The sequence below is a fragment of the Bos taurus genome, chromosome 7, assembly GCF_002263795.3.
Source record: "Bos taurus isolate L1 Dominette 01449 registration number 42190680 breed Hereford chromosome 7, ARS-UCD2.0, whole genome shotgun sequence".
In the NCBI taxonomy this organism is placed as follows: Eukaryota; Metazoa; Chordata; class Mammalia; order Artiodactyla; family Bovidae; genus Bos; species Bos taurus.
Genome location: NC_037334.1, coordinates 61865957 through 61878215, shown reverse-complemented (window position 1 = coordinate 61878215; position 12259 = coordinate 61865957). Strand labels below are relative to the sequence as shown.

Below are 12259 nucleotides of genomic sequence, written 5' to 3'. Positions count from 1 at the left end.
CCACTCACCTGCCAGAGCGGGTCCTTCTCCTCGGAGAAGATCTGGAAGTACTTCTGGGCCAGCTGCACCGGGGGCAGCGTCTGCAGCCGGAGGTTGGTCCAGGAGTGCAGGAAGCGCACCAGGTGCTTGAAGGTGTACAGGCCCAGGCGGTCATTCCCGTAGTTGGACAGGTGTGTCATGAAGATGCTGATCTGCTCCAGGGAGGGAAGATGGGAGGCACGGGCTGTCAGCCTCTGAGCCTCCCTCACTACCTTCACCCCCACTTCTGACCCGCTGGCCTTGCTTAAGCTTATGGTGCCACTCGATGACCAGTCCACAGTTTACCAGGGTCATCAGTAAACTTGCCACGTGACCTTGGACTATGTGCACCAGGAGAATCCAGTCTGACACCAAGCACAGCAGCCCCGAGAGGGAAGCAGACCTCCTGTGCAGACACGTGGGTGCTCTTTTGTACTTTTTTGGCAGGAAAGTGAGGGGGTACATGAACCATGAGGAATACACAGTTACCCCACAAAGCTGATAAGACCACCACTTGATATCTATCTAACATTATCAAAGCACGGACGATTATTTCCATTTTACAGATAAGGAAAGAGAGGCCTAGGAAAAGAGGTGAAAAGTTTAAAATGCACTCTACATCTATAGCGAGTGCCTTTTAATCTCTATATATATCAGTACATATATATAAATGTATACAGATGGATAGTGATATATAGTTTAACATACTCAGTTTATTATGTATGTTAATATGCAATATTTATATATTTATACACACAAGGATTGGAAAAAGAACATGAACAAAAATGCCAACACTACTGTACAGAAATGCAAGGTGATAGAAGGAAACTAAGACTGCTCAGATTCTCTGCCAAGGTCGCACAGCAAGTGGGGGCAGGGCCGGGGCCGGAAGGCGGGCTTTCTAACTCCCAGCTGCACACCTGCTCCTGCCCTCCCCCAGGGATGGGGGCCGGCAGCCCCTCCTCACCGCCAGCCAAGGGCTGGGGAGCACTCACAGGGTTCAGGAGCACGGTCAGGAAGAGCTCGCCCCCATTGATGATCTTGTCCAGCTCACTGGAGCCACCCGGGTACTCGTTGTAGAAGATGGTGTGTGTGAAGAGGCCGCAGGTCTGCCGCGGGAGGACCTGGGGATGGGGCGGGAGAGGAGCTATGGTTTCACCAGGTCCGCGCGGTGGCAGGCAGGGTGTCTCCTCAGAGAGGCAGCCTCCTGTGTGACCACACAGCCCCCACCCTTGGGGGTCTTCCCCACGACAGAACGTCTGCCGCCCGTGACAGTCCCCCAAGTGAGCCCACCCGGCCTTGCCCGTTTACATACGTAAATACTTTTCATATTTCTCTGTACAAAATGAGCAGACTCCAAGGTAATAGGGACTGGCAAGGGAGACTCTTTCTGGCAACCTGGCCTGTGTGCCCAGCAAGGGCCCCTTCCCTCTCTAGAGCAGCACCCCCAGGCATGCTCTGTGACTCCTTTCCTGGCTTTAGCACTTGCCTCATGGCACTCTTGGCTGTGCACTGATTTAGCTGTTTCTTATGTGATCCACCCTCTCCATCACCACCTTCATCCCCAGAGTCAGTAGGAATGCCTTAAAGGAGGAGGTCAGTGGACAGATGGATGGAGGTGTGACTCTGGCTTTCCCATAGCTGCCCATCTGGACTGATGAGAACTATCCAGCCACTCCAGAGGCTGAGGTCAAAAACTGGGAATAATCTTTCTCTCTCTTATTTGCTATATCCAACTTATCAGCAGTTCCTGTATGCTCTAACTACTAAATAAGTCCAGAATCTGATCACATTCCAGCACCGCACCCTGGGCCATCCACTGTACCTCAACCGGAAGACTGCAGCAGCTTCCACCTGCTCCCCACTTTATCCCCTAGCAGCCAGAATGATAGAAATCCTTTTAATATATGAGTCAAGTCATCAGAGCACTCCATTCAAAACCCTCCCACCACAGACTAAAAGCTAAAGTCCATCCAGGGGTGTTATATTGCCCTACATGACCTGGTCCACCAATCACCCTTCTGACCTCATCTCCTGCCACCTCCCAACTTGTCTTCCAGCCACAGTCGCCTGCTGGTTGGTCCTCAAAACCACCTGCATAAGCTTGCCTCAGGGCCTTTGCGCGTGTTTTCTCTGCCATGCATGCTCTTCCTCGCGCAGCAGCATGGCTCCATCCCCAAAAGGCTCTCCCTAACCATGTTGTTTAAGTGTCTTCTCTTGCAGCACGCATGCTAAGTCGTTTCAGTCGTGTCCGACTCTGTAATTCCTACGGACCACAGCCCTCCAGGCTCCTCTGTCCATGGGATTATCCAGACAAGAATACTGGCCTGGCCTGCCAGGCCCTCCTCCAGGGATCTTCCCGACCCTGGGATCAAAGCCGTGCCTCTTACGTCTCCCTGCACTGGCAGGCAGGTTCTTTACCACTAGCACCACCTGGGAAGCCCTCTCCTCTTCTGAGCACACCCTGTCTCCATCCCCCTGCTTGATTCTTCTCCACAGCACTTATACCATCTGACCATTATACACGTTACACACTTATGAATGCACTGTCTCCTGTCACTAGAATGTCAGGTCTACAAAGGTGGGGACTTCTGTTGACTTTGTGCATTTCAGTATTCCCAGTGTGTAAAAAAGGGACAGATACATTTCACGTAAGCCAACAAATGGATGAGACAGAGGCCTGTCCCCTAGAGGCCTCTTAAAAAATGTTCATCCACCTGATCCTGTCACAAAAGCATAAGAGTCGCTCACTAAAGAGGCAGACTGGCCTCCTCCCTGCCTGGGATAGAGAGCCTCAGGTGACAGAGAGGACAGCAGAAACCCCTAACCAGTTCCCCAAAGTCCTGCCTCTCAGGCTCCGGGCCACACTCACCATGATGCCGTTGTGGATGAAACCACGACGGTAGCGGGCTGGCTTCAGGTGGGGGTACTCCTCCGTGCTGGTCACGCGGATGTTCCACACTTGCTTCCAAGCCTCGTAGAGCTGCACGTGCACAGGGTACACGCCCGAGTGGTGGGGTGCCACCGCGTACCCCATGTCTGTGGGAATGCCGTGCTCCTGGGGAGAGGAGGCCCAGGGCAGGGTGAGCACAGGGTTCCTGCTCCTCTGGGCCTTACTTCCCCTTTGTAGGGCAGGGGAGAGAAATCAGAGACTAGGCAAGGCAAGGCGGCAGGTCCGAGACCTCGAGGTGCAGATGGGGAAGCTGAGGCTCAGGGCCCAGAGTCTAGGAGGAAACCGGCCGAGCCGGGGCTTGAGCTCTCAGCCCAGCACTCACTTCCTCCTGCTCCAGGAGTGAGAAGCAAGGATGGGCACCCTTCTGCCTTTGTGGTCTCTATGACTGGCTGGTAGCTCAGGGGGCACCAGAACCAGGCCTTATTCTCTCCTTGCTGGGCACGTCCTGGAGCTGTCCAGGGCTCCTAGTCTAGCCCAAGACAAGAGCTTGGGCTCTGGAAGCCAACAGTCCTGGGTTTAAGTTCTGGTTAGACCTCTTATAAGCTGGGGTGGCCTCCCCGAGCTTCCGTTTCTTATCTAAAATGATGCTATCGAGATACCAGGCTCTTGGGTATCAATGAGTCTTCAATGAGACAGTGGCTATAAAGATGTTAATAAAAAGCTGTCACATGGAACTGCAAAAGCAGCGGGAGGCCAGCAGTTCTGACCCCCAGTCCAGCCCCAAGCCCACCCGGCTCTGCCCTGTAGGGAATCTTACTCACGACAGCGAACTTCTTGTTCAGGGCCATCTGCTCAGCCAGCACGGACTGGTTGTGGAAAAGGTGGGGCTGCATGTGGCTCCACATGTGGGGGAACCACCAGAACTCCTTCACGTATGACAGTAGCAGGTCATCCCCCGCATCCTCAGCATCAGTACCTATAGCCCAAGCACAGGCTGCTCAGCCCAGCCCACCTGCCTCAAGGCCCAGGGATGGGCGTGGAAGGCCACTGCCCACCCAAAAGTTTCTCAAAGCAGTTCTAAGAGCTACAGGGCAGCACAGACAGAGCCCCAGTCCAGGTCCTGGAACCATGTGGCCTTGAGTCAGTGGATGACTTCGGCCAAGTTCTCCCCGTATTTGGGCCCTCAAGGTCTGTCTGTGTGATATGCAGTTCAGATACAATGATCCCAAGGGTTTCCTCTAGCTCTGACTTGCTTGCTGTGATTTTATTCCTGTTTTTCTGTTGGGCTATCTTTTACTTATTAACTTATAGATGTTTCTTGTATATATATATACAGGATGTTTAAGCTGTCTTGTGTATATCACCACAACTACCTCTGATATGCTAAGGGTTGTGTGTGTATGGCTCAGCCATGTCTGACTCTTTGCAACCCAATGGACTGCAGCCTTCCAGGCTCCTCTCTCCATGGAATTTTCCAGGCAAGAATACTAGAGCAGGTTGCCATTTCCTACTCGAAGGGGTGGAACCTGCCTCTCTTGTGTCTCCTGCATGAGCAGGCAGATTCTATACCACTAGTACCAGCCGGGAAGCCCCGTTAAGGGTTAAGAACATAAAAATGCTGACAAACAACGCAGTGTTGCTCTTCTTTGGCTTTGGCGCTAAGCTGCAGACTTTCCTCCCAGAGCTGCAGACTAGGAGGGTTTGCCTAGGATTTAAGAGAGGCTGTCCTCACTGTGGCCCAAGCAGGTGGCAGCTCAAGTGAATACTCACTACAGATGACCACTCATGGGCTCTTCCCTCCTGCCCAGTCCTGAAGGGTAGCATGTGAGGAGCAAGGGAAAGTCACCAAGAGGAGGGCAAGTATGAACCAGACAGCCCTCAGCCTTCAACCTCAACCCTTAAGACATGAAAATAAACTCATTCCAGGCAAAGAACAGATAAAACCCCACAAAAACAACTAAATGAAGTGGAGATAGGCAAGCAACCTGAAGAAGAATTTAAAGATGCTGAAGTGTGAGCTGCTCAACCTTGCCTGACTCTTTGCGACCCCATGGACTGTAGCCTGTCAGGCTCCTCTGTCCATGGAATTCTCCAGGCAAGAATACTGGAGTGGGTTTTCATTTCCTTCTCCAGGGGATCTTCCCAACCCCGGGATCAAACCCAAGTCTCCCTCATTGTGGGCAGATACTTTACTCTGAGCCACCAGGGAATAAGAATTTAGAGTAACGATAGTAAGCATGATTCAAAATCTCGGAAAAAGAATGGAGGTATAGATCATTAAAATACAAAAGATGTTTAACAAAGAGCTAGAAGATGTAAAGAACAAACAGAGATGAAAACAATACAATAATTGGAATGAAAAATACACTAGAAGAAATCAATAGCAGAGTAACTGAGTCAGAAGAAGTGAGTGGAAAGACAAAATGATAGAAATCACAGCCATGGAACAGAATAAAGAAAAAAAAATAAAGAAATGAGGACAGTCTCAGAAATCTCTGGGATAATATTAAATACACCAACATTCGCTTTATAGGGTCCCAAAGGAGGAGAGAGAGAGAGAAAGGGACTGAGAATATATGAAGAGACTATAGCTGAGAAGTCTCCTAACATGAGAAAATAATCACCCAAGTCCAGAAAGAATCCCATACAACATAAACCCAAGGAGGACCATAAACCCCCCAGTTCAGTTCAGTCGCTCAGTCGTGTCCGACTCTGCGACCCCATGAATCGCAGCACGCCAGGCCTCCCTGTCCATCACCAACTGCCGGAGTTCACTCAAACTCACATCCATCGAGTCAGTGATGCCATCCAGCCATCTCATCCTCTGTCGTCCCCTTCTCCTCCTGCCCCCAATCCCTCCCAGCATCAGTCTTTTCCAATGAGTCAACTCTTCGCATGAGGTGGCCAAAGTACTGGAGTTTCAGCTTTAGCATCATTTCTTCCAAAGAAATCCCAGGGTTGATCTCCTTCAGAATGGACTGGTTGGATCTCCTTGCAGTCCAAGGGGCTCTCAAGAGTCTTCTCCAACACCACAGTTCAAAAGCATCAATTCTTCGGCGCTCAGCCTTCTTCACAGTCCAACTCTCACATCCATACATGACCACAGGAAAAACCATAGCCTTGACTAGACAGACCTTTGTTGGCAAAGTAAAAGTCTCTGCTTTTGAATAAATCCCCAACACATATTAATAAAACAGACAAAAATTAAAGACAAAAAAACATTGAAAACAAAAGGCAACAAATAACATACAAGGGAACTCCCCAGAGTTATCAGCTAATTTTTCAGCAGAAACTCTGGGGGCCAGAAGGGATGGCACAATATACTTAAAGTTATAAAAGGGAGACATCCACAGCCAAGAACACTCTATCCAGCAAAGCTTTCACTAAAATTCAATGGAGAAATCAAAAGCTTTACAGACAGGCATAAGCTAAGAGAATTCAGTACCACCAAATCAGCCTTACAACAAATCTTAAAGGAACTTCTTTAGGCAGAAAATAAAGGGCGGACAATGAGAATCAGAAAAAGTACAAAATGGGAAAGCTCACCGTAAAGGCAAACAAAAGGCAGGAAATCATTCATATACAAATCTGATATTAAACCATAAATCTAGAAAAGAGGAGAGTACAAATGAAGAATATTGGCAAGTAAGAGACCAACAACTTAAAACAATCTTGTGCATATGTAGACTAGTATATCAAAACCTCAGGGAAATCACACACACAAAATATCTACAAAAGGTAAAGACACAAAAAAGGAAAAGTAATCCAAATACAACAGTAAAGATAGACATTAAATCACAAGAGAAAAGAACAAAAGAGGAAAGGAAGAAAAAAAATTTTTAGAAATAAATCTAACAACTAACAAAATGGCATTAAGAGCATACATATTGATAATTTCCTTAAACGTAAAAGGATTAAATGCTCAAACCAAAAGACATAAATTGGCTGAATAGATACAAAAATAAGACCCATATACACACATGCTATTTACAACAGACTCTTTTAGGAAGGGTCTTAGGAAGCATTATTACAAACAAAGCTAGTGGAGGTGACGGAATTCCAGGTGAACTATTTAAAATTCTAAAAGATGATGCTGTTAAAGTGCTGCACTCAATATGCCAACAAATTTGGGACATTCAGCAGAGGTCACAGGACTGGAAAAAGTCAGTTTTCATTCCAATCTCAAAGAAGGGCAATGCCAAAATATGTTCAAACTACCACACAATTATACTCATTTCACATGCTAAAAGGTAATGCTCAAAACCCTGCAGGCTAGTCTTCAACAGTATATGAATCAAGAAATTCCAGATGTACAAGCTGGATTTAGAAAAGGCAGAGAAACCAGAGATCAAATTTCCAATATCCATTAGACTATAGAAAAAGAAAGGGAATTCCAGAAAAACATCTACTTCTGCTTCATTGACTATAGTAAACCCTTTGACTGTGGGTCACAAAAAATTGTGGAAAATTCTAAAAGAGACAGAAATGCCAGACCACCTTACCTGCCTCCTGAGAAACCTGTATGCAGGTCACGAAGCAGCAGTGAGAACTGGACATGGAACAACAGACTAGTTCAAAATTGAGAAAGGAGTACGTCAAGGCTGCACACTGTCACCCTGTTTATTTAACTTATATGCGGAGTACATCATGTGAAACGCCGGGCTGGATGAAGCACAAGTTGGAATCAACATTGCCGGGAGAAATATCAGTAACCTCAGATATGCAGATAACACCACCCTAACAGGAGAAATCAAGGAGGAACTAAATAAAGAGCCTGCTGATGAAGGTGAAAGAGCAATGTGAAAAACTGGTTTAAAACTCAAGACCAAAAGAAACAAAGAACATGGCATCCAGTCCCATCACTTCATGGCAAATAGATGTCGGGCGGCGGGGGGGTGGGGGGGGGGCTGGAAATGGAAACAATGACAGATTTTATTTTTGTGGGCACCAAAATCACTGTGGATGTTGACTGCAGCCATGAATTAAAAGATGCCTGCTCCTTGGAAGAAAAGTTATGATACCTAGACACTGTATTAAAAAGCACAGACATCTCTTTGCCAACAAAGGTACATCTGGTCAAATCTATGGTTTTTCCAGTAGTCATGTACGGATATGAGATTTAGACGATAAAGAAAGCTGAGGTCCAAAGAATTGATGCATTCGAACTATGGTGCTGGAGAAGACTCTTGAAAGTCCCTTGGACAGCAAGGAGATCAAACGAGTCAACCCTAAAGGAAATCAACCTTCATTATTTCCTGGAAGGACTGATGCTGAAGCTCGAGTACTTTGGCCACCTGATGTCAACAGCCGACTCACTGGAAAAGACCCTGATGCTGGGAAAGACTGAGGGCAGGAAGAGAAGGGGGCAACAGAAGATGAGATGGTTGGATGGCATCATTGACTCAACGGACATGAGTTTGAGGAAACTCCAGCAGACAGTGAAGTATAGGGAAGCCTGGTATGCTGCAGTCCAATGGGTCACAAAGGGTTGGACACGACTGAGCAACTGAACAACAACAAGGTCAGAATGGCCATCATTAAAATATCTACAAAAAATCAAGGCTAGAAAGGGTGCAGAGAAAAGGGAATGCTCCTATACTATTGGTGAGAATATAAATGGGTACAACCATGATGAAGAAGAATACAGAGGTTTCTTAAAAAACTATATACAGAATTATTAATACCACATGATCCAGCAATAACACTCCAGGCCATATTCCAGAGAAAACCATTATTCAAAAGATACATGTACCCCAGGGTTCACTGCACCACCGTTTACAACAGCCAAGACGTGGAAGCAACTTATCAACAGACCAATGGGTAAAGAAGAAGTGGTACATATATACAATGGAGTATTACCCAGCAGTAAAAATGAGCAAAATAATATTATTTGCAGCAACATGAATAAACCAAGAGACTCTTATAGTCAGTGATTAAATCAAACAGAAATGACAAGCACCATATGATATCTCTTTATAGGCAAAATCTAAGAAGTTGATACAAATGAACTTATTTACAAACAGAATTAGAGTCACAGATATAGAAAACAAACCTATTATGGAAAACACTTAGAGAGATGGGAATACCAGACCAACTTACCTGCCTCCTGAGAAGCCTGTGTACAGGTGAAGAGGCAACAGTTAGAACCAAACATGGAACAACAGACTGGTTCAAAATTGGCAAGGGAGTACAACAAGGCTGAATATCATCACTCTGGTTTTAACTTATATGCACAGTATATCATGTGAAATACCAAGCTGGATGAAGCACAAGCTGGAATCAAGATTGACAGAAGCTATACCAATAACCTCAGATACACAGATGACATGACCCTAATGGCAGAAAGCGAAGAGGAACTAAAGAGCCTCTTGATGAAAGTGAAAGAGGAGAGTGAAAAAGTTGGCTTAAAGCTCAACATTCAGAAAACTAAGATCATAGCATCCAGTCCCATCACTTCATGGGAAATAGATGGGGAAACAGTGGCTGACTTTATTTTTTCGGGCTCCAAAATCACTGCAGATGGTGATTGCAGCCATGAAATTAAAAGACATTTACTCCTTGGAAGGAAAGTTATGACCAACTTAGACAGCATATTAAAAAGCAGAGACAATACTTTGTCAACAAAGGTCCATCTAGTCAAGGCTATGGTTTTTCCAGTGGTCATGTAGGGATGTGACAATTGGACTATAAAGAAAGCTGAGAGCTGAAGAATTGATGCTTTTGAACTGTGGTGTTGGAGAAGATTCTTCAGAGTCCCTTAGACTGCAAGGAGATCCAACCAGTCCATCCTAAAGGAGATCAGTCCTGGGTGTTCACTGGAAGGACTGATGCTGAAGCCAAAGCTCCACACTTTGGCCACCTGATGTGAAGAGCTGACTCATTTGAAAAGACCCTGATGCTGGGAAAGATTGAGGGCAGGAGGAGAAGGGGATGACAGAGGATGAGATAGCTGGATGGCATCACCGACTCAATGGACATGGGTTTGAGTAGACTCCCTCCAGTTGGTGATGGACAGGGAGGCCTGGTGTGCTTGGTTCATGGGGTCACAAAGAGTCGGACACGACTGAGCAATGGAACTGAACTGAACCTACAGTTATGTAGGAAAAACATACGTGAACATCTCCATGACCTTGGCTTTGTTCAGAGTTCATATGATACCCAAATATGATACCCAAAATACAGAAAACAATGAAAAATAGATACATTGGCTTTCAAAAAAATAAACCTTCACGCATTACAGGACATTCTCAAAAGAGTGAAAAGACAAGCAAGAGAATGGCAAAAAATGTTTGCAAACCCACAGACTGATTATGGGATTAATATCCAGAATAGGTAAAAGATGTCGACAACACAATTTAAAAATTAGCAAAAAACTAAAAAAAACATTTCTCTAGAAAAGAAATACAAGTGGCCCAGAGCACATAAAAGATGCAGAATATAACTGACTGATGGAAATCAAAACTATAATGAGATACAACCTCCCACGGATCAGAATGGCTATCATCAAAAAATCTACAAACAATAAATGCTGGAGAGGATGCGGAGAAAAGAGACCTTACCTACACTACAGGTGGGAATGTGAATGGGTACAACCATGGTGAAGAAGAATATAGAGGTTCCTTAAAAAACTATGTATAGAACTATGTACGATATGATGCAGCAATCCCACTCCAGGGCATATATCCGGGAAAAAAACAGTACTCTAAAAGACAGATGCACTGCAGCGTTCACTGACAGGAATGGATAAAGAACATGTGGTACATGTACAATTAAATACTACTCAGCCATTAAAAAGAATGAAACAATGCCATTGGCAGCAACATGGATGGAACTAGAGGCTGTCATACAGTAACACACAGGAGAAATATCACATAACATCTGTTGTATGTGGAATCTAGAAAGAAATGATACAAATGAATTCCTTTACAAAACAGAAACCGAATCACAGGCTTGAGAGAATGAACCTGTAACTCCCAGGCGGGAAGGATAGAGGGTATGACTAGTTTGGGATAGACAAGTACACGCTGCTATAGTTTAAATGGATAACCAGCAAGGACCTATAATGTAGCACATGGAACTCTGCTCAGTGTTACATGGCAGCCTGGATGGGAGGGGAGTTTGGGGAGAATGCATACATTTATATGTATGGCTGAGTCCCTTTGCTAGCCACCTGAAACTATCACATTGCTATTCGGCTACAATTCAGTACAAAATAAAAAGGTAAAAAAAAAAAAACAAAGAATGACCATCATCAAAAAATCTACAAACAATAAACGCTGGAGAGGGTGAGGAGTAAAGGGATCTCTCTTACACTACTGGTGTAAATGTAAATGGATACAACCATGATGGAGAAGAATATTCAGGTTCCTTAAAAATCTGTACACAGAACTACCATATGAGCCAGCAATCCCACTCAAAGACATATATCCAGCTGCTGCTGCTGCTGAGTCGCTTCAGTCGTGTCCGGCTCTGTGCGACCCCCGAGATGGCAGCCCACCAGGCTCCCCCATCCCTGGGATTCTCCAGGCAAGAACACTGGAGTGGGTTGCCATTTCCTTCTCCAATGCATGAAAGTGAAAAGTGAAGTTGCTCAGTCGTGTCCGACTCAGCGACCCCATGGACTGCAGCCCACCAGGCTCCTCCGTCCATGGGACTTTTCAGGCAAGAGTACAGAAAAAACCATTATTCAAAAAGATACATGGATGCCAAGGTTCACTGTTCACAATGGCCAAGATACGGCAGTAACTTAAGTATCCACTGACAGACAAATGGGTAAAGCAGAAGCGGTACACATACACGATGGAGTCTTAGTCATAAAAATGAACGAAATACTGCCATTTACAGCAACATGGCTTCTCACAGTCAGTGATATGTCAGACACAAAATGACAAGTATCACGTGATATCACTCATGCAAAATCTAAAAAGTTGGTATAATGAACTTATTTACAACATAGAGTCACATATATAGAAAATAAACCTATAGTTACCAGAGGGGAAAGTGAGGGGTGGCTGGGAGGCATTAATTAGGAGACTGGGATCAACATATACACACTAATATATCTATACTATATCTGTATAACAAATAACCAATAAGGCCCTACTATATAACACAGGGAACTCTATTCAGTATTCTGCATTAATCCCTATGTGAAAAGAATCTATAACAGAGTGCATACAGGTACAGATCTAATTCACTTTGCTGAATGCCAGAAACTGATACAACACAGTATACCAACTAAACTCTAATAAAAATTTAAACATAATATAACATATTTCAGAATTCAATCAAGAAAATGAAAAGCTTCTACCTTGAAAACTCAAAAACATTGCTTAAGGAAGACCTAAA

General features: G+C 45.2%; 1 protein-coding gene across 3 annotated transcripts in view; it reads right to left on the bottom strand.

Annotated features, from left to right (window-relative positions):
* Nucleotides 1–12259, bottom strand: part of NDST1 (N-deacetylase and N-sulfotransferase 1) — an 87918-nt gene that overhangs the window by 24719 nt on the left and 50940 nt on the right. For all 3 annotated transcript variants that reach the window (NM_001192361.3, XM_024994189.2, XM_059888134.1), the window contains 4 exons: nt 3733–3887; nt 2891–3076; nt 1014–1142; nt 9–191 (listed from right to left, as the gene is read on the bottom strand). In NM_001192361.3, coding sequence (NP_001179290.1) covers nt 9–191; nt 1014–1142; nt 2891–3076; nt 3733–3887 — 653 coding nt within the window. The remainder of the gene's footprint in view (nt 1–8; nt 192–1013; nt 1143–2890; nt 3077–3732; nt 3888–12259) is intronic.